The 22,584-nt window shown below is 38.9% G+C and overlaps 1 protein-coding gene across 3 annotated transcripts; it reads right to left on the bottom strand.

The window, feature by feature from the left end:
- Nucleotides 1–397: 397 nt before the first annotated feature.
- RAD50 (RAD50 double strand break repair protein) lies at nucleotides 398–19,908 on the bottom strand. 3 transcript variants are annotated; one of them, XM_082291651.1, is made up of 26 exons: nucleotides 19,882–19,908; nucleotides 18,828–19,007; nucleotides 18,341–18,424; nucleotides 17,958–18,109; nucleotides 16,975–17,160; nucleotides 16,625–16,829; nucleotides 16,086–16,214; nucleotides 15,706–15,871; nucleotides 14,815–15,008; nucleotides 14,062–14,268; nucleotides 13,027–13,209; nucleotides 12,666–12,823; nucleotides 11,865–12,040; nucleotides 11,528–11,765; nucleotides 10,846–11,035; nucleotides 9,863–9,989; nucleotides 9,444–9,637; nucleotides 9,024–9,134; nucleotides 8,393–8,485; nucleotides 8,193–8,306; nucleotides 7,282–7,409; nucleotides 6,270–6,494; nucleotides 3,704–3,789; nucleotides 3,153–3,295; nucleotides 1,666–1,799; nucleotides 398–1,342 (listed from the first exon to the last, which is right to left on the bottom strand). In XM_082291651.1, the coding sequence occupies exons 2-26, from the start codon at nucleotides 18,954–18,956 to the stop codon at nucleotides 1,156–1,158; spliced, it is 3,939 nt and encodes a 1,312-aa protein (XP_082147777.1). In that variant the 5' UTR covers nucleotides 18,957–19,007; nucleotides 19,882–19,908; the 3' UTR covers nucleotides 398–1,155. The 3 variants fall into 3 exon arrangements, with proteins under 3 accessions (XP_082147777.1, XP_082147778.1, XP_082147779.1); XM_082291652.1 differs by lacking the exon at nucleotides 19,882–19,908 and adding an exon at nucleotides 19,568–19,704; XM_082291653.1 differs by lacking the exon at nucleotides 16,975–17,160.
- Between the last annotated feature and the right edge of the window lie 2,676 nt (nucleotides 19,909–22,584).

The raw sequence follows: 22,584 nt of genomic DNA, 5'->3' as shown, positions 1-22,584 counted from the left end.
GGCTCACTTAAACATTTGCCAAGGAGAAATGTCCTGATGTTACAGAAATTAACTTTCTTTCATGGTGGTTTAAAGATTCTTCCTCTGAAATTGTGCTTTGTTCATACACCATTGACTGAGGTTTCAAAGAATTTTAAGTCCAGCTTCTGTTTGTGGACACTTACCAAGAATTCAAGGTAGCCCCTGACTTGATTACAAAGAAACAGGGACCCAGAAATCCCTCCCCTCAGGGCTTGTGTGGCTTCGGAAGCAGCAAGCATGAGGAACTTGTGTGCAACCTCAGGACTCTTGATAATCAGGCCCTTTGCATTTCGCAGCAGACCACCCCTGTGGCTTTCCACTGTCACTCCCACTGAGAAGTGGGTTCCCTGGGGCTGTCAAGCTATAGGGCCCCTGGGTGTTATCACACCAAGGAAAAGAGCTTCAGGAAGAACTCAAAGCAGGGCAGGTGAAGTTCAGCATTCACACAACCTAACTCTCTGAGGCACTTACGTTCCATTTTCCTGTTTGCAGACATTGCCATGAAGAATCAGGACATAACTCACTGAGCAGAGAATTCACTCCTTCATCTGGTTAGAGATGGGCCTTTGCTTTATTCTGAAGCAAAGCGGACTTGGGGAAGATTCTGTCTTTGAACACCCAGAGTTAGGTTACCTTGCAGAGAAAGCAGTAAAAGTTCTCTTTGAAGCTTGTGAATTTTGGGTAGATTAGGTGGGTAGCAATGAACACACCTTCAACCAAAGCGACACCCAGCACTGCTGACCTTGCCAGGGATGGAGAGCAAGCCATATTCCACTGAGCTGTAGCTACTCCAGAGATTCTGCAACTGGATCTCCCCAGCAGGACATCCACAAAGAACATCACAACTTTACTTTCACTTTTAAAGCATAAAATACATCAAAATTTAACTATGTCATATTCATTTAAATTCTTTCGAATGATGGTGATTCCTAAACCCAGGCACAGAAATATGTGGAAAGATAAGAAGTTTAAAAGTCTCACAGTTTTAGACTCTGGCTAAAATTGTTACAAATCTTCAACAGAATATGATACAAAGGAACTACATTTTCAGACACCTACACTGACCTCTTATCAAGTCAGGGAATGTATAATGTATCAGGTTATGCTGTCTATAATATGTAATTACTTAGCAGTCTAATGAACATAGGAGCCTAGGGAGCTGACACTGCATTTCACGATCTCAGAGCACTGGTCAATGTTCTTCTTTATCCTGTAGAATGTTTCCACATACTCAGAACGGCCCAGAAGTTCAACAAAATCTTCATCGTGAGTAATCACCAGAAGCTGAAAGTTGCGTTGGTGTAAGCGACTCTTTATTATCCTACAGAGAGATATTATTGAGTGTGCATTTATCTAAATCCCATGTTAGCATTAGAGAACTTGCAAATACAAAACACAAAAATATTTCCTTATTGATAATGAATGACATAAACCATTGAGCAATCTAATCCTGATGAGCCATTCTTTTTACCCACATAAAAAATCCCCTCAAATTATGCAAGAAATATTTTTTTCTTTTCCAGATAGAGATGGAATCTAAAACTACTCACAACAAAGATAAGCCAGCGTAAAATATAATTAACTACTGCCAGCTGGGTATTGAAAAATACCCACTGTTAAGCACCACAAGGAGAGCTCACTTACTCTACCAGGGCATGTGCCAGGGACTCAATGTTTTCTCGGTCAAGGTTGGTTGTAGGCTCGTCTAGGGCCAGAATGCCACAGTTGAGACAGAATGTTTCTGCTAGAGCAAGGCGAATGATGAGAGAAGCAAGCACCTGAGGGAAAGGAAAAAACATGAAAATCTCAAGCTTCAAACTGTTTAAAGAGGGTCTACATGTTACAACCTGTTTTTAATGCCATTACAAACCGTGGCTGAAGGTTACAGAACAATGTGCTGACAGTTCACAAAATGACAATAACTAATTAATTACTGAAAAACTACATTGAAACTTCAAGTTTGAATTCAAAGATTGACTCTACAAAGAAGTACTCAAAATTCAGAAGATATTGGAAGTAAGAATTCTAATCTGGGGTAAAGAAGCTACAACACTGCTGTTTGCATTACCCCTACACTTGCTTGAGCCCACCCCACTACAGGAGGGAGGGTGGAAATTTGTCTGCATATTACTGAGTTTGAGTTACTGAACTCCTGACTACTTACTAAAATGGAAGACAGTAGGATTTTACCACCATGTTAGTTTTGCATCAACATGCGTAATCGTATTTACAAGATCTACTGAGCTACTAAAAATTACAGAACACTCAATGGAAACTGTGCTACCAAAAATATTTTCCAATTATCACAACTGCTGGCATCACATTTGATGATCAAAGAAGAATTCTCAGAATTTCAGCTAAGAAACTTGTTCAAGTTTCACTCTCATTTACATAGGACTCTAACGCCAACATCCTAAACTACTCTAGGAGAGGACACATTTAATAGAACAGACAGGTGGAAACAACCCTCAACATGTGTGGGTGTGGTTAACTGTGATGAACCTCTGACCACATTGTCACAGCTGGTGTGTTATCAGGCCACTTGGCCAGTGTGTGCTATTGAAGCTGAATGGGCAGACCACAGAGCTGAGAGCTGACAGCACAGGAGGAAATGCAATGCCTGGAAGTATGGCTAGGTGTGATATTGGTGACATGAAATGAAAGGTTATAGTCAGCAGCAGGTGAAAGCAGCATAACTTGGAGGAAGAGATGTCCTATCAACTTAGAAGTAGATGCAGTTGCAAAAAGAAGACCAAGGGCTCAGAAAGAAAAAAAAAACGGAGCAAATCAATAGACCTGAAGCTGAGGAAACCTCAGTGGTAACTAGGAAGAGACAAAATGGGAGGTCTTGAACTTGAGGAGAGAGGGAAGTCAAACCCTTCACTCCTGCAGGGAATCAGCCTAGTGCCCATTTGAAACAATGGATTTTGGCAGCCAAAAACAGAGTTCAGATGTTCAGAGTCATATATTGTTCATATATTGTCACCCAGACACAGTGAAGGAAAGTGGTACGCAATAATAAATTAAGAGTCGGAGCTGCCTGTTCTTTGGTCACTTGATTCCTGCATTCACCTGAGTCAGTTTTCAGAATCCCTGTTATTGTGCGTGTACTGAAGATAAAGAGCCATTACCTTTTGCCCAGCACTACATCTTCCTCGCATATCCAGTGCTGTATCTCCCTTCACCATTACCACCCTGTAATTGTAATTTCTTCTTTTGTCAGTGGCTGAGACATTCTCATCTGCATCAGAGCGAATTTCTATATATTCAATATCTGAAAATGGGAAGGAGACAGTTTTTGCATTATCAAAGATCTCGAAAAATATCATTGGATTAATGGGAGATGAGAGGTATTAGTATGTAGTGACAACAAAAATTCAGTTCAGAACTCCCACTGATAGATTGGCAATTAATTTTTCCAAAATTGAAGGAATGAACTCATGCACTTCCCCTGTCTCAAAGAAACCTAACCTTTGGAAAACACAGGAAAGTGAAAATTAACTCAATTTATCCTGCACATTACTATATAACGTGCAATGAAAGATTATAGTGGTGAAGAACAGATACAGCCTTTGGAATGGAACCAGCTATTTCCCATCTTGTGAACAAACACTTTTCCATATGCAGTGCTCAATATCAAATGGATACATATGGGTAAAACTTAAAAAAAAATATTACATACCTTGTCCTCTGTAAATGCTTCGCCACAGGTCTCGAATTATTTTGTTGATTTCTTCCATTTTCATGCTATGAAATGTCATTATTGCTCTGAAAAACAACAGCAAAGGCGGCAAATTGTTAGAGATGCAACCATGGGCTGCTATGGACTGCTAGGGGCTTTAAGGCAGGTGGCAGCTCCCTTTCCATTCCCTTAATACTTTTACTAAAAATATAGAAAATACTATTTTATTTTGGATGGAGAAGTACCTAAGGAGTAACAACATGCCACTGCATAAATAATTCTATGCTCACAAACAGCTCAGTTTTAAGAAGCAGTAAAGTAATGATGACAAATATATTTGCAGTCACTCAATGGAGCATGACTTTACCTGACTTTTTAAGAGATTTATGGTTTATGTGTGAGATTTATTTTCAGGCTGACACCAAGAAGATGAATCTGATGTTAAGCTTTCCAGAACAGGAGTGTTACTCTTTGGCACAGTCACCCAACAGGGCAAACAACAGCAGGAAAGGAGAACCTAAAGTCTCCTCAGAGCAGAGAATTCCTACTGAGATTATAATTTGTGATTACCCAAACAGGCATTGTGACAAGAACTACTTTTCTCTTTAGCAGCAAGAGTAACACAGGATAATCATTAATAATTTTAAATTTAATTTCTCTGGTTAACATAACAGCATGACATTAGTTCATGAAATCTTACAAAGCACTCAGAAAAGGACAGGACACTGCATTTCTAACTTGGCTTTTTAAAGAAAACCTACTCTGTAATGAAAAAAATGCTCACTAACTTTATGGCAATATAGTCTTCTCTCAAATATCCTTCTGAAATGGATTTTTACATATGCTTTTTCTACCTTTGCTCTTTCACCTGTTCTGGGGAATACTGAGGTATCAACTCTATTAAGTTTTGTTAAGTAAAACTGAAATGTTTTCAACTATTTACTTAACCCCAAGAATGCATTCCTCATCAAAATTTATCATAAATCTAAATAAAGTAAATAAAGATCATCTGATAGCATGGAACACCCAAAATGTTGGTTTTCCCAGCCACAGATACAGGTTTGGCCATTGGAGTTAGCATTTTGTCTCACCGATTTTTCAGATTACCGCTAAGTGATGCTTATCTATTTTTCTTGAAATTACAAGACTGTTTTCCTGTTTAGCCTTAAATAGAAACAATAGATGATTTGATACCATACAAAAAAAATCTAAAAAGGAAATTCTTGGAGTGCATTTCCATTACAGCTGAAAGGGAAGACTTATACACGCTCTGAACAAATTAGATCTTCACACAATAAATTTTGGATTAGCTTACATTCTAGTATTATGTTTAATTTAATGTTATTATCAAACTAGCTTAGAATGGGGTTCCTCTAGAATGTCCTTTCAACTTGGAAAGATCTCATTTAGTTTGTTTCTCTTCTTGACCATTATGCTGTATCCTCAACCACGTAATTACTCTTCTGTGCTCCTTTTTCCAGCACTGCTTTTAAATAGAAGGCCAGAATTCCATACTTTATTCAAGACATGGGTGTATTGAGAATGCCTACAGTGGCCAAAATATTTATCTTTCTCTCTTTCTCTTTTTTTGTTCCTAATATTTATCTTTCTACCACTGAGCACCAGTTTACTATTTCCTGGATGTATCCACTGATTCAAAAATCCTCCCGTATTGTCCATCAAGTTGTTCACTACTATTCCATCGTTACAAACAAACAAATAGGGTTTTTAGGAGCCACATGTTTCATTTTGTATACGGTTACAAATTTTGAGATGCCCTTTTTGGCCAGTCAGTCCACAACCAGCAAACAAGCTTCCAGAGGAAACAGAAACAAGCACAAATTTGCTAAACTTTCCATCAAATGCCAGACATGTTTCTTATGATCTTACCTTCTTTAATATAAACACAAAACCACCTACACTGGAAAAGGAGAAAAAAACCCTCTATATTGTAATATTCTTTAAAACACAATTATTTACCTGAGAAGCTGTCATGAGAAACAAGAAATCTACCTGGCATATCTTATGCATGTTAAGATATGACCAGAAGATGATAAAATATATTGCTATAGAAACAAAAGTAGAAGGGCCCAAGTTAAAAATAAAGGATTTAAACATCAATTTCACCTTTCCTTATCTCTCTCCAATTGCTGTGCTGCAAATTAAGTCCTAAAATGTACAACCAAAACTTCAAATAAGTCTTACAGAGAATTGGGAATACAAATATCAGACTTACCTATGACTGTATTAAATTCCAATTATTACCATCAATGCATTTAATATATGTACATTACAGACATTAACTTACAAATTTCCTACATCATACCAATCCTGTGTAGTTTCCAGTATAGTTTCATTAATTTACTAGGGAAGTTATACCTTGTTATGTCTTCTTAATATTTAAATGCCAGAATTTATAAAGAGAAATTATTATATATCTCAAGGAATCATAGCAATTTTCTGAGTTACCCTGGAAGCCTGGAATTGAAAGCTGCTTTGCACCAAGGTTATCAATACCAATAAAGATGGAAACATTTAAGAATCATCCTCATTTGACAATACTTACTTATCAAGAGCCTTGTAATAAAGGTCCAGATCTTTGTTCACCAGCTCTGTTGTTCTCATGACAATCATCATGTCCCTGTATTTTTCCTCTGCATCTTTGAATTGTGGCTCTCTGAGCTCCTTTCTAAAGCGAACAATCTCCTCCTCAAACCCACGCTGGCGGCCAAGTGCAACGTGATGGTTCCTTTTCAGAGATTCTATTTTTTCCTCCAGATGCTTTTGTTCGCTGTGAAACCATAATTGATACACAAGTATTCTGTATTTAGTGTTTCAATTTTTTAACCAGGGTTCTAATTTTGAGTTTATGTTAAACAGCAGCTCATTGTACCATATCTATAAAGTCTATAACAGTTAAAATTATAATGCCACTGAAATGAATACACTACTGAAATAAAAATAGTTTTAAGTTTGCTAAGAACATATTCAATCACTATTCTGAGTGGGAGAAGCAAGTTGTCAAGCTCAAATACTAAAGTGCTATATGCAAAAACAAAAAAAAAGTTAATTTTATAAATGGATACTGAGCAAAACAGATGAATTACTGGGTAAGCTCCAGCATGCTACATAAATATTTCACATGCAAGAACCAGAAAAGGGGTGATTACTTTTCCAAAGTGTTTAGTATCTAAGCAACTATTACTAAACTACTGAAGTAAACATAAAATTTGCTGCTGGGAAGTAAGTGAGCAGTCTGAAAATGAAAACTAAATACTCTTATCCAGAAGCATGAATTATTTAAATGTGGATTTCTCAGTAAACATCATGAAAAGAATTGGATTGCAACAGGAATGAGCAGATATCTCTATTTCCAGCCAGAAGCACTGTACCATTTCACGGAGTCATTTACACTGTCATCACAGGGATATGAAGCAAACACAGGTGTCAAGGACGAAGCGGTCTGTATGAATGGGGGGAAAAGTGGACCAGGACACACTAAAACACAGTGACTACAACATTCAGACATTCAATGAATTCTTGTGCAAAGCACACCATTCTGGTTTGAAGGTGCTTACTTTTTCATCTGGGGGACTTTCATTTTTCCCATCTCTTTTGTAAGTTGTTTTATATTGTCTTCAACTTCTTTTAGCTCTTCATTCCGCCTCCTCAAAGTGAGATTATCCTCCAGCCATCTTTCCTGTATCTAGCACCAAAAGAAAGCAAGAAATTGTATAATGTTTCAGTATGTTGCTTATTGATTACAAATGTATGAATTCTGCACAACTCTAAAGCATGCTGCAAGTATAAAATAATTGACAACAACAAAAATTATCACAGTGAGAACTTACCTTGTCCTAGAAATAGAGTATAATGGAAACCAGCAATATTATTTCATCTTTCAAACTGCAATGACAGTGTTCACTGTCACAACTGAATGCAAGACTCGTTCTTTTTGAGAATATTAATCCATGTTTCAACCAGGACAAGTAGTTTAGGATGAGATTTAACCAAGTACTCTATCTCAGTTCTACAAGAGTAGACAGTAATTGAAGGGGTAGAATGGGGAAAGACATATTTCCTATAGGGAATGTAAACAGTATTTGAAACATATACACAAGAATTATACACAAGTACATGACAAATCTGGAGTAGCAAGCAACTTTTGGTACCTGCAGTTTGTACTTTACTTATAAAGGCAGGTATCTTCCACATAAAGATACTCCTGAAAATGCTGAGTACTATCCCACCAGACTGAACTCTTAGAAATACCGTAAGATGATGGTTAGAGATAAATGATTTTTAAATTTGCACATACAAATCTCAGAACTATTTTCAGCCTAATGCACGTAATAGCAGCTATCCTGACGAACAACTGACCAAATAAATCAAGAGGAAGCTAATTTCACACCACTACAGACATAGGCAGACAAACCAAAACTAGGAATTATTTCAACTATGCCAAGTATACTTTAAACAATATATCCACCTTTTGAGTGTCAATATCTTGTCGGGTCATTTCCATCTCTTTACTTATCTTTTCCTTCTGTTTCTCACAGGCAGCCAAATGAGAATTTACTTCATCAAGTTCAGACTCCTTTTGCTAAAGAAATATGAAGAAAATGGTATATGATTTAAAAACAAAAGTACTTTTGATGCTAACTTTTTATTGACTGGTTTTTAGATTACCTTTTTATAGTCTTCTTTTCCTTGTTGAATATAGTTTTCAATTTCTTTCACATACGTGTTTATATCTTTAACTTTCTCATTTATGCCATTCATCTGCAAAGGAAAGATTTCAAATGAAATATGGTCTTATGTTCAAGAACAGATATGCTCTGCATCAAAGATACCGGGTAACACTCCTGCCCAAGTACAATTCCTTATCATAACTCCCTTTAGTTTTCTAATAAAGTCTTCAGCTTCTAAAATCCCAATACTTCTTATAAGCATGAAAATGTTTCCCAAAACGAATGAGGGCCACTTAACCTGGGAAAAACCCGTGTGTCTCTTGGCAAGGACGGGTGATGGTCATCCTTGCTGTTCCTCCTGGGTCTATTAGGAAAGGCTTTTGAATGCCATCAGTCACTAAATATTGCCAAATGTGCCAAGAAGCCTTTTGTCAAGACTGCCAAAGGTTAATTACAATTGAGTTCATGTCCTGAACATGTTTCTTTTCTTCCCTGAAAGCTCCATCAATCCAAAGCATCTGCTGGAGTCACTGACGTTTCCTAAAAGCAAACTCAGTACCACAGCTTCCATCCATGCCTGAAAAACAATATCTAATCCTATCTCACAGCTATGCCAAGAGCAAACAAACCTTCTCTTGTGTTTCTTTATTACTTGCAGTCCTTTTATTCACTAGATCCTCCTTCTCCTGCTGTAATTTCTCTAACATGGCATCCAAAGGAAGTACCTGCTCTTTTGCTTCCTGAAAAGTAGTTGGAAAAAGTAGGTTTTATTTTCGGACTCTGGTAAAGATCAATAATTTTTCAAGCAGTAAAAAAAGTAATGTGGTTACTTATTTCTTTTTTGGGTGTATTAAAAAAAGAAAATGTGAAAATATGTATTAAAAAAGTTCTGGAAATTCCCAAAGATATACAATAGCAGCACAGGACAAACATTTAGAAATCCATCCCATTTTCTAGGACTAGAGACAATATTAAGTATAACAAGATTATTATTTTTTTATTTCAAGGACAGCAAAGCTAAGGCTTAGACAATTAAGAGTATTTCTCACCTTGATCTCTCTGTATAAGGACTGAACCTCAGTGGTTAACTCCACAGTCTGCTCCTCCAGCTGCCGCCGCCGCTGCATGCTGCTGACAATCTGCAGCTTCTCTGCTTTGAGCTCATTAACTGCACTCTTCAGCTGCTGAATCTGGCTTTGCTGGTCCTGCTTGAGTTTTTGATTTAACTCAATTTTACCAGTAACTGCAGATGAAAACAAACAGCCACACTGTTATTAAAACCATTATTGTAATCCTTATGAAAATTCATCTGTAAATTAAGCTGGTATGACTCCAAATACCAATAACAACGAACTAGGAGAATACAATTATTTGAGAATGTAAAATAAGTAAACTAAAATTTTAATGGCAAGAATTTTGGAACACTACTTTCCATATAAAAATGAAATAACAGGTTTGTAAGACCTACCTGTATCCCACAAGTGTTTTTTCTCTTGTTTTTCTTGGCTTACTTGAAGCACAGTTCTACTTAAATCGACCCCTAGCAGCTTAGCCTCCTGCTGAGCAATTTTTCGTTCAACATCCCTAATATCAGTCTGAAAGCATGAGGAAAAGTACCATTACTACTATATTAATGTTTAACAATGTATTTTTTTGTCTTTGGCACATAAGAACAAGCTCAGGGCTTGAGGCACTCAAGACCTTCAAATATACCCTCTCTTCTGGAGCAATGTCACATCATTAGCATGAGGGTTATGTCAGCTGCTAGGAACTAGAATTCCTAATTGCAGATGGAATCAGTCAATAAGGATGCACAGACCTTTGACATCCCCAGCCCACTTCAGGACACTTCCATGTGCAACCTGTCCCTGCAACACTGGAATTGTTGGAGCCTCAGGAGCTGCTGACATCTTCACCTCATGAAATGCTCTCAGTCCTTTGCCTGGCCCCAGGTTCTCTAATTGCTCCTCTGAAGGTTCTCAGTCAAGCAAAGATTTTCTGTTGGTAATAAAGGCATGAAGACTGCTCAAAACAGTCTCCTATGCCAGAATAGTAAGAAGTGCAGGATTTCTCTTTCCCTTTACCATATATCCAGATGGCACAGAACCAGGAAACACATGTGAGATGCTGGGAATACAGTGACCTATAACAACTATGAGGACTGGAAACACTTTGGTTGTATTTTGTGTGCTTGTGGTTGCACTCAGTTCTGGATTACACCTCTTTTTTCATATAGCACAGAACTGAATCAGAACTCAAGGGACCCTGTGGTCCTCAAAAAAAAAAATTTTGTAAATTGAAATTTTATTAGAACAAGATCACCTATGTTATACTGTCTTTGGAAGCATTTTAAAATAAGGACCTCAAAGTTTTGTCATATTACTGAGTAACTACATATGTAAATGCAAGTGAGTATAATTTTATATATTAAAAAAAATTACCAATGCATACCTGGTACCTTTCCATCAGAGTTATATCCTGTAAATGTGCTTTGGCACCTTCTTCCTCAGACAAAGCTGTCTGCAGGAGTGATTCCTGTTCTTCTATCTCACGCTTCAGGCCTGTTAAATCTCTGTTTGCATTCTGGATCTTGTTCCTCAGGTCTGGAATTTCCTTATCTTGGAGTTCAACTACAGTTTGCCTTAAATGAAATATAAATCCCTAACATTTCCTTGGTCAAAAACAGCAGCATAAATTGAAGACATTCAAGATCACAAAATCCATGATATGATTTAGTAGTGGAAGACTAAATTTAGCTAAAGTAGTATCCCCTTAACTTTGCCCATATCTAACTAAGCTTATGTTACATACCCAGTTAAGGTAATACATCCCTCATTTTATGTGAGATGATACAAACAAGCAAACAAAATCTCTTTTGGTTTTTAATTTCATTACAGCAAGTGATCTGGAGAAGGTAGAAAGCAGTGAACAAGAGTGCCCTCTTGTGAAGGAAAGCTCTACCCTCATACATTCTCAAATTCTCTCAAAATATTTATCCCGACAATGACATTTTGAAATTAATTAACCAGCCCTAAAATAAAGCCTCCTTGATGCCTGCATAGTTTTTAATAATCAAAACCAAAGCATTTGAAAGAAAACAGCCTGCAACAATATGCTTTGCTTAGTACTTTACCGCAGTGGTTTAAGACTCATCATTTCATCACGTTTTTTCTCTTTTCTTTTAAGCTCAGATTCTGTTGACTTCAGTTTGTCTGGGGCAAGACGCAGTTTAGACTGCAGATCACTAATGACATCTTGCAGTTCAGCCTCTGTCTGAAAAACTCTTTGGCAAACTGGGCAACAAGACTGGTTCTCCTCTGTCAGTTGTGTAATGAACTGTGAATAAACTGCCGTGGCTCCAGCAAGGACAGCTGGGTGAAAAACAAACAGAAGACTTATGTCAAATAAACAGTGCATAATCAGCTAAATTAGTGTTTCAGGAAAAAAAGTAAAGCTATACATGAACTTACCTCGCTGTTTGGAACTTTTTTCAATTTCATCTTGAAGTTTGTTCAGGTCACTGTCAAAATCTTGACTTCCACAAACATCAAAAAGTTCTGCTTCATGATGGGACAACTGGGCTTCTTTTTTTTTTAGCTCATTACTGGCATAAGTTTTATCATATTCTACTGATGCCAGTCGCTTGCTGAAATATTAATGCAGAAACGTTTTTGTTACCCAAACCCACAGATTTAAACTGTTTAAGCAAAACCAAAAACCATGGGAAGGTAATCTGAAATTGGTATTACAGAACTATTCACCACTTCCTCTTTATTGATTTTTCAGGCAATCTATAGCATCAACTTTTTATTCATCCAAGTACAGCACAAGTGTTTAATTTTAAACCCCTTTTGTTTTCTAGATCATTACCGATGAGAAACTTCCTACTCTTTCTAACTAGCTGTTTTATTTAATCAAATGAAATCAGGAACAGGTAATCACACATGAACTTGTGATACAGTCATTAACCACTCTGTGACTTGTAAGAAAATTGGAAGACCAGCAATTTCCAGCCCAAGGCACATTCATTCAGCTAGAATTAGTACAAACAACTAAGGATGTTCCAGATCACTATTTTGCTATCTGCTTTTAGTGCTGCCTTTGACACACTACAAACATTGTGATTTTATTAACTAGCACAAACTGTATCAGCTCTACATCACAAGAACTCTGCAGGATGTTTTCTCTGATTTTGCAGATACCTAAATAAACACTAAATTCATAATTACATAAATACTTGTGGAGAAATAATTAATTAAATTAATACCTACTTAAGATTAGCAAGAGTATCCCTTGTCTGATTAATCTTCTTATTTTTACCATGAAGCCAGTCTTCAAGTTGTTTTTTATTGGGGAAGTATCCCAGCAGTGATGTTAGTTCCTCAGAATGTCTTGATTTTACTTTCCTAATCTGATCTTCTTTCTCTGCCTAGGGAAACAAAGCATTTAAAATGAAATTCTCCTATCTTCATGTTTATAACAGTCAATGCATTCATTAAGCTAATAGCTTCTATGAAGTCAGACAGAAGCTCTACATCTGATTGTTGATAAACACCTGAAAAATACACAAATGTTGGAGGGACTGTATCAATTTAATGTCCCTCTCTTATGAGATATTGATAAAAACATTACTTTGTCTTTCTTCAGCATCTCCATTTGGGTAATTGTTGTGGTGTGTATATTCAAGTGCTCCATCTCTTGATCCAACCTCCTAAGAGCTTTGTCCAGGTTTATTTTCTCATTTTGCAGAGTCTGTACTTCCTGTTCGAGTGTTTCTACATTACTGTTCCTCTCAGCCTTCTCCAGCTCATGTTCCTACACAAAAAATAAGAGCCCAGAAGACACAAATAATTACAAAAATCAATGAAGTTCTAACTAAAGGAAACAGAAGAAACCTCTTCAGCTACCTGGCAGCAGCATCAGTAGCTGTTACAGGAATGCCACAAGATTTGTAAAGAATACATGCAGAAGGACACAGGCTGTGACACTGGTGTGGGGCAAGGAAAGCCCCAAGCAGATATTGGATGCAGTCCTGGAATGCAGTACTGCCCCAGCTTGCTCATGCTTTTACCAGGAGTTCACTCATATTTAGTTTGAATTTCTGTATTTTAGTATCTACTGTATATTAAATTTAAAATAATCCTAGTGAGGAGGCTAGAAAAAACACTGTCAAGCAGAATTCATATGCTGCTAAAAACCACAAAATATTTTGGCTACAAAAGCATAACCAGCTGTTCAGCTGGAACATAAAATGCTTGTAACTTTACTTCATCACATAAAACACTTAAAACCAACTAGTCCATCTCACAGGCAAGTTATCTCTGAAAATGTAAGTAGTATGGAACTTTAATTTCAAAGTTTCTGGCTCAATAATTTAAGACTAACCAATCTCCTAATTGCCAGCTGTGCTATTACCCAGTTTACAACTCATCAAGCAGAAGCAGCATATTCTACGTGTGCACTGTACAAAAACAAGGTAGGAACACACCCTGCCCCAAAGGTTACTATCTAAACAGACAAAGAATACAGGATATTAAAAGGGCAGAAACACAGCTGAAAGAGTAAACATCAAAGGGAGGTTATGGGTTTTGGTATATTTTTTTAATGATAAAGCTGAAAGTTTTTAGTTCAAGCTTCTATAATTTTTTCAATTGCACACTAACTTACCGTCTTGCCAATTTCCTCATTCAACTCACTAATTCTGTCTGAAAACCCCTCCAACTGCTGCAATTCACATTTTACATTCTTCAGCTCTGCTTCTTTCTTACTTTGAATGTCTGATTTCAGCTCAATGGTTCTTTCTAATCCAGTTTTCTTGTCTCTTATTTCATCTACCTGTTTTTGTTTCATTGCTTCTTTCTGTGCAAATTCTCTCTGAAAGAAGATCAGCAACAATACATCCATTATTTTTTCACAGGAAAGTATTTTGAAATACTTTTTCACACTAGTGCGCCAATATTCACCACAGTAAAGCACTGAAATACTGAGAAAACTACAACTTATCCAAAATTTTCTGCTGAAATGTTTTTAATAGGAAAATGCAGATGCATCATACCAGTAGTGTTCCATGACAGCAACTCCATTTTGAACATAACTTCAACAAAAAGTTGTTTCTTTTTAAACCAGCTGTCTACTGTAATTCTTCCTCAGATTTTTGAGCTTATCAGTGATCTACCTGCATGAGGGCTGCTAGAAGAACCTCTCTGACAAACTGCCTGTTCAATAGCCTTGATGACCACTCCTAATCCCAAAACTAATTTCCATGGAAAGATGAAGATGACACAAGCAAGAATTCTAAAAAAAAACCAGCTTCAGTTCCCCCCCATCAGCACTTCCTCCCAGCACCATAAAGACCCATATGGACCAATAATACACCAATGGCCAATACAAATTACACTACTTAAACAACAATATTCTTACCATCATACGATTTGCAGCTTCTGTATCTCTCTCCTGTCTCTCCTTCACCAGCCTGTGAAAACTGGCAATGTGCCTTTCAGTGAAAGGTGCTCGTTCAAACCCATCCAATTCCAGCTGTGCTGCCAGAGACTGAATTAAGGAATCCCTGGTCACAATGTGCTCTTGGTGACGATCTGCCTGCAGCTGAAGACGACCTTTACAAAAAGAACAAGTGACATAAATGTTCAAAAACTGAGGCAGAAGACACACTTAGGATTCAAAGCCAGTTGTGACTACTAAAGCATTTGAAACCTTGAAGTATTTTTGAACAACACAAAAAGCTACAGAATAAAAACAAGCTGTAGGTAGAGACTGCTATTTCAGGTAACTAAATTTTTATTAATTAAAAAAATCAATCATTCAAAAGCAAGTCCCTAAAATCACTAAAAATATTATTCTGATAAAAAAAAACAAAGCCCAAACATATTTTATGTAAGCATATATTCTGTGACTCGACTACTACAACTTTGCTGAAATTCCCATAATCCATCAAAAAAAGGATACGCAATTGAAAGAACATTACTCTAAAGCCCTCTGACTTGTCCCCAGTCCCCATGTGAGACAGGGAGAATGCTGGGCATTCAGCTTTCATGGTTTTTCTCTGTTATAAGATAAAACGTACTACATGTTGTAATTATAGCTCAGAAAAAATGCACATTAGAAACTCCAGGAGAAAAAACACCAAAACTTGTCCACCAGCAAGAGTCTCACACCCACCCCACTGTGCAGCTGAACCTGAACTAATACATGTTTTAGGAGTTTTGTCCAGTTCAGATCACTTCAATTATCAGTAGTTCCATTTCATACCTTAATTACATTAAAAAACAAGACTATAAATGAAGTCTAAAATACCTCGTTCAATAAGCAGCTCTGATTTTTCACTGTTAAATCTCTGGCACTCTTTAGTGGCTCTATCTAAATCACGCTTACAGTCCAACAATCTCTTCTCCTTCTCCTTCACTATTCTCTGGTGGTTCTGGTATCTATCCCTTAGTTGTTCATCCGTTCCTTGAAAAACCTGTATAACACATACAAATTTATAAGTCAAGTATTGATGTTTTAAAAATTTATAGTTTTCACAACAAAACTATAGAAATAAGAGACAAACACCTCACGTGCAAAATTTCTATACTAAGACATACAGGGGGAAAATCTGCAGCAAGCTAAACTAGAAAACTGTTTTTCTTAAGCTGACAAAGTAAAGTAATCTAAGATTTTGTCATAAAGGCAACCTCTTCCATCTTCTGTTGCAAATCTTGATTATCTTTTTCCATCTGCCGTTTCCTGCTCTCAAGGGCCTTCACATCATTGTCCAACCTCATTACTTTTGTGAGATTCTGTTCAACAGCTGCCAGAGAACTCTGCAAAAGAATGTGGTAAGTAAAATATCTCATCAGTTCATGAATCCCATAATCAATTATTTTAAGTGCAAAACCTCCAGTTTTATTAAATATGTTTTTAAAATAGGGAATGTTAAGTTTTAGCTTGGTTTTTGTTTTAGTTAAGCTTAAAATGGTTTTAGATGCCAGCTTTGAGAGAGATTTTAAATTGACAAAAACCCAATGCTGCTATAAGAATTCTGTTCTTAACCCTTCAGTGACTGTTTACAGATTAGAGCAGCATCTGCCAGGTGAGTTGAGGTGTGCTGCATTCTGCTGCAAGGCAAAGGATTAGATTAAAAAATCCAAGATTTTAATCAAGAAATTCATCCAGCTTTCACTTCTTTTATTGTTTTGTATTAAAGTATTAACATAATCCTCATGGACATTACCTTTAGAGGCTCAAGCTGGCTCTCAATTGATTTTACATTCTCCTTAGAAGCAGCCAGCTGAGCTTCTCTATTGCTGAGATGATCCTGGATTTCCTGTGCTTTCTCTTTATTCTGTTTTAGATATTTCAGTTCTGTCTGACACTCCTTTACTTTCAAGCTTTGTTTCAGTCGCACCTGACGCAGAGCTTCGAGTGCTTTGATATACCTTTAAAAAAAGCAAAATTTCAACTGCTTTGGCAATACAGCAATACTGATGTATGAAACAGTATCTTAGACATTTTCATTAACATTTATGTTATGAGAACACATTTTTTACTTAGTTTTTATTTAATCACAGTAAAGGGAAAAACCTTGTTGCTGAAAAGATCTCATCAAATTTTTGTTTCAGGGCTTTCCCTTCACTTAAAGGCCAGTTGGATTCTTCTTGGTGACAGAAAATGACATTGTTAAGCACAGATTTGGAAACACCAAGGGCGCTGATCATTTCCCGATCTATTTCGGCACACTTGGAACTCAGACTGACCTTCTCGCCATGCCTATGGAGATAAAGAAAATCCCCAAAGAAGTTACTAGCAAGTTCTTCAAAAAGTGAACTGCATTTTAACAGTATAACCTCATTTTAACATCCCCATTCAAAAATTTAACAAGTAACAATTTTTAAGCACATAATTACCATGTTCAACAAAGGCATTTAACACTGCCAATTTTTGAAGTCAGACTGAACACAGACTCTTTCTGAGGAACCACCAGAGGGAGCAGGAAAGCTCTTGAGTTAAGGGAATATACTTAAAACAGTGGACATGGGAGTTAAACACGGGCCAATCTGAAACTGAAAATGGTACTAAAGGAAGTAAAGCCAACATAGTCCACACAATGATACTTTCAAACTGTATCCTACAATCATGAAATGATTTGTGTTGGAAAAGTCCTTACCACCCATCTCATTCCCTTTGCTGTGGGCAGGGATGCTACTTACAGAACCAGGTTGCTCCAAGCCCCATCCAGCCTGGCCTTGAACAGTTCCAGAAATGGGGCAGCCACAGCTTCTCTGGGCAACCTGTGCCAGTGCCTCACCACCCTTATTACTAATAAAGTTTTCAAATAAATGTAAGTCAACAGATGTAAGGATTTCTTAACACCACAGTTATCAGACATAGGATTTTTCAATCACCTAACAGATAAAGTAATGAAAGTACACATCTTCATAATCTAAAAGCATTAGTAGCTATGTTGAGGAATACATTATGTAATTTTCTCTTACCTGATACATAAAAATATATCAAATCCAAACCTATCTTCATGCCAAAGTAAGAAAAAACACTTGACAACTTACTTTGTTCTAGTAATGACAGATTCCAGTGTTTTAAACTCTGGCGTCTTGCCTTTCTGGGTACAGACCATGGAGCGCTGGACAGCTACAAGCTCCCCATTGACATCTCGAAACTGTAACCGAATCTGAGCTCTAACGTCGGTTTCATTGGCAACCTTTAGTAGAAGCAAAAAAAACCAGAATGAGGGCAATTCTCCTCAAGGTCCAAAGGAACACGTGCCTCTCCAACTGTAGGGTATGTTCTAACCACCCCCAGCTCTCTGCTTTTCCTCATTTCAGATCAAGCTGGCTATGACTTGAGCATCCCAGTTTTATTCACAACCTGAGTACACTGGAGTATTTTACTCAGGAGTAAACACATGTTACATCTAGTCACTATGACCTACCTTTGGATCATGAACAAATGTTTTTCCTTTGGTGCCAGGAGGAAAATCACCAGTAGATATATATTTAAGACATTCAATGATAGTCTAAGAAAACAGAAATAAGTATGTAGTTATAAAGACAAATTTAGAGTAACAAAGATGGACTACAGGCAAATCCACAGTAACAACACAAACATTTACAAATGAATTAGATACATAAAGAGAGAGAAATAATATTTTAATTTTTGAGTGTCATGAAAACATGATACTTTGCAAAAGCAGTTTTAATCAGGATCTGGATCAATTTTCTAAGAAAATATATCGACCAGTGCTCTGCAAATTCCAGGCATGAAAGCAGATTTCTAATAATGCTAAACAACACAATATTTATAGCAAACAGCATGACTTTTGCAGTATTATGAATACCTTTCTGTAGAAATTATTATTCACATGTTAAGGCTTTCCAGACCTATTTACAGCTCAAATCCAAAAATACAGCAAGCCTTACCGTTTTTCCTGCACCGTTTGGTCCCACCAAAATAGTTAATGGATTAAAGAAAGTGATAATTTGTTTGTCTTTATCCTCTACCCCAAAACTCCTCACTCCGAGGATACTCATTTTTTCAATCCTCGACATTTCTGCTGAACAATTTCTGTTCCAAAGTCAGAGGTGTAAACACAGTAAATCCTGTAAAAGAGAGCTTTGTGAAAAATCCAGTAGGCAGAAATCACAACAGATTACTGAAAGCTGACTAAACACCTATACAAGCACAACATATGATGAATATATTTAAAAACACAGCTAAGGTTCTTCAGTTACTGCTCAAGGTGCAAAACATATGAAGGCAAAGCCTTATTTGTTTCAAACTGAGAAAGTGATCACCTCCAAGTGCCATACTGTGTATCACGAAATCAAACACAATGGCCCCAAATAACCCATTCACATGACAAACACTATGCACGTGCCTTCAGAATGCCCCAAACACAACAGAAGCTCCAATATCTTTTTCCCTTTGATAACCGACTGTTTTACTGCAACACCCAACACCGTGCAAGCTTTGTCAATGCCTGTTTCTCATACGTATATCCAGCATCACTTTGTACTAGTTCCTGCTGTCAAGGGGAAGACTCGAGCCTTCCTAGGCCATGGGGCAGGCACAGACCATTGGGCTGTGTACGGGTGGGAGCTGCCCCGGGCACTGGAGGGGTCTGGGGAAGGCAACTCCGACCCCAAGGCCCGTCACTGACCCACTGCAAACGCGTCTGCGTGGTGTGTGTACGGCTGCGTATTCCGAGGGTGTTCCACGGGGCCGATGGCCCAGGCTCGGACCTCCCGCGGCTCCTCCGGGGTGCCCGGCGGGGCTCGCCCCGGGAAAGGGCATTTCCTTCCACCAGGGTTTTCCCGCCCGGAGCTCCGCGCGGCGCCGCGGGCGGACGTTTTCCAGGAAGAGGCCCTGGGGCGCCCCTTCCCCTACCCGCCACCCAAGCGCAGCCGAACTGAGCCCACCGCGGTACCGCTCCCCCGGCTCGGCGAGCCGCTTTTTCCCCATCCCCGCAGTCACCTCCGCCCGCCGCTGACGCCGTCCCGCGCCCCGGCAGTCCCCGCGCCCGCCTCGCCCCGCCCCGTCCCGGCCATGGCGGCCCCGCCCGCCGCACTCGCACCGCCTCTCGGGCGGCCTGAGGGCTCTGGGCCCGCAGAGTTTGCTCGGTATACGCGCATCGTGTCCGCGATGCTGAGTCCTCTAAGGGCTCAGAGAGGAGTGACGGAGTTTTAAGGCGGTATTGTGGTTTAAGCCCAGCTGGAAATCACAGAATCGCAGAATAAGCTGAGTTGGAAAGGACCCACAAGGATCATCGTGTCCAGCTCCTGTACCTGCACACCACCATTCCTAAGAGCCACACCATCTGCCCAAGAGCCTTGTCCAAACGCTTCTTCAGCACTGTCAGGCTTGGTGCTGTGACCACTTCGCTGGGGACACTGTTCAGTGCCCAACCACCCTCTGGGTGAAAAACCTTTTCCTGGTATAAAATCTAAACCTCCCTTGACACAACTTCAGGCCATTACCTCAAGTCCTATTGCTGGTCACTGCAGAGAAGAGGTCAGTGTCTGCTGCTGTACCCTGGTGCAAGACCTCCCCTCAGTCTCATGCAGGCTGAACAGACCAAGTACCCTCATCCATTCCCCATATGTCTTCTTCTCCAGACCCATCCGCATCCTCATTATCCTTGTTTGGACACTCTCTAATAGCTTTAATGTCTTTCTTATATTGTGGTGATGAGGCACTACACAGTCACTGGCTTGATCTCCCTCTCCTCCCCCCCATCCTTGGTGGACGGGCGAGAAGAATCAACTCTAAAACTTGTAGGCTGAGATAAGAACAGTTTAATAATAGAAAACAAAGCAAAATACAACAATAATTGTAAATAATAATAAAATAAATAGGGGAAAAAAATCCCCAAATAACTGATGCCCAATTTTAATAAATGGTTGAAAAGTTTTTTTTTTTTGGTTGAGAAGAAGTTAAAAGTTGCTTGTTAGAGGAGTGGGGGTATGCAGTTAATGAGTTATTGCGATTGTACGGGTGTAATGTTGCCATGTACCCACTAGATGGGGACACTAATGGCGGAAAGTAGTGGGTCTATAGAAAGGAGGGGAATGCTCTAGAATGTTCTTAAGACAACCCAATAATCATGATGTAGACACTTTGAAGGATTATTGGTTAAGGGGCAAACCAATCACTCGACGCCCCAGAGACTGACAGAATTGAACACTAATGAGGATCCTAGCAACGAGCCATCAGAGGGAGGATCTGAGCTGCACCAATCACAACATCAAAAGAGACTATAAGAACTGAACTGCTCCGGGGCTCAGCCCCCCCTTCCCCCCCCACCCCCCCCCCCCCCCCCCCCCCCCCCGTCTTCCTGAGGGACCTGAGTCCGAGGGAGGGCTCTGTGTGATGCACAGTTTGTTTTTCTGGGTTGTCGAGTGGGACTTGAGCTTACCTCGAGTATCTGCTCCTGGTTTTCTTTTTAATAAATGAGCAGACTTTTATTCCACCCAAAAAAGTCCAAGCCTCGTTTATAACACTATAAAATTGTTCACCACATGCTGAGCAATGCCAGACCCTTTCCAGGTAACTCCCCCAGTTTATCTACTGGGCATAAGATTCCACGGTATGGAATATCCCTTTGGCCAGTTTGGGTCATCTGTCCCAGCTGAGCTCCTTCACTGTTTCTTTTCTGTACCTCCTCACTAGCAGACCATGAGACACCAAAAATATTCCTTGACTTAGGATACAACAACTTAGAAAAAACCAAAACATTGGTATACTATCAATATTATTCTCATTCTGAATCAAAAACGCAGCATTGTACCAAATACTGAGAAGAAATCAACTCCACCTCAGCTGAAACCAAGACAGGCGGTTTTAGGGACTGCAGCAAAGTTCCAGATGATCAGAGGTAGGAAAGGGGATCACACCCTTTGGCTTCTCAAGTTCATTTCTCTCTAGGGCCAACAGAGCTCCTTGCCCCCTTGTTCCAGTCTTCTTCCACATCCTCTTCCTCTTTGCTTCCTATCCCCTATTCATCATTCAGTTAGAAAAAAGTCCAAGCCAGAGGACTGCCCCTTCCTCCTGCTTCTCCGGAGCTTTGTTATCCTGCTCCTGAGGACCAGGAGTCCTGCCAGGACCAAACATAGGGTCAGGCTGCACGTGCCATGCACACCCTTTACCTTGACCCAGCAGCCCCTGGCCAGCTGGGAGCCATCTCAGGTTCACTGTACAAGCCAACAGTGTTGGGAATCTAATTTATCTACACTTTCAGCCAACTCCAAAACTGATTAATAACTTGCCAGCATATTTTAGTGCTTGCTGTATTTTCTCCATGAAGGGAAACAGCACAAATAGTTCTTGTGTCAGATGAAGTTCATAGTTAGGTAACAGAGGCAAACTTTGGAATACAGCCCTTTGTGCTCATTCTCAGCATTATCTGTAATTAAAATGAGTAACAGAGAGGATAGGTGAAGTAAGTCTGGACCTAATCAGAAACTGGTAGCCAGCAGGTGGTTTTGTGGCCAACAATTCAGGCTTTCCCTACAGTTCTACTTTGGTGATAATCCTACCTTTTATGAGTGCAAAAACGGTTCAAAAAACATGTGCTATGGCCACTTCAGATTTTGAGACAAGAAGGAATTAGTGTTCATATTGGCAGAACAGCCTGTAAAAATATTGCCAAAGTTTGCACCCATCTTTGAGAAGCCAGTA

The sequence above is a fragment of the Coloeus monedula genome (assembly GCF_965178545.1).
Source record: "Coloeus monedula genome assembly, chromosome: 15".
In the NCBI taxonomy this organism is placed as follows: domain Eukaryota; kingdom Metazoa; phylum Chordata; class Aves; order Passeriformes; family Corvidae; genus Coloeus; species Coloeus monedula.
This window is presented reverse-complemented; position numbering and strand designations above follow the sequence as displayed.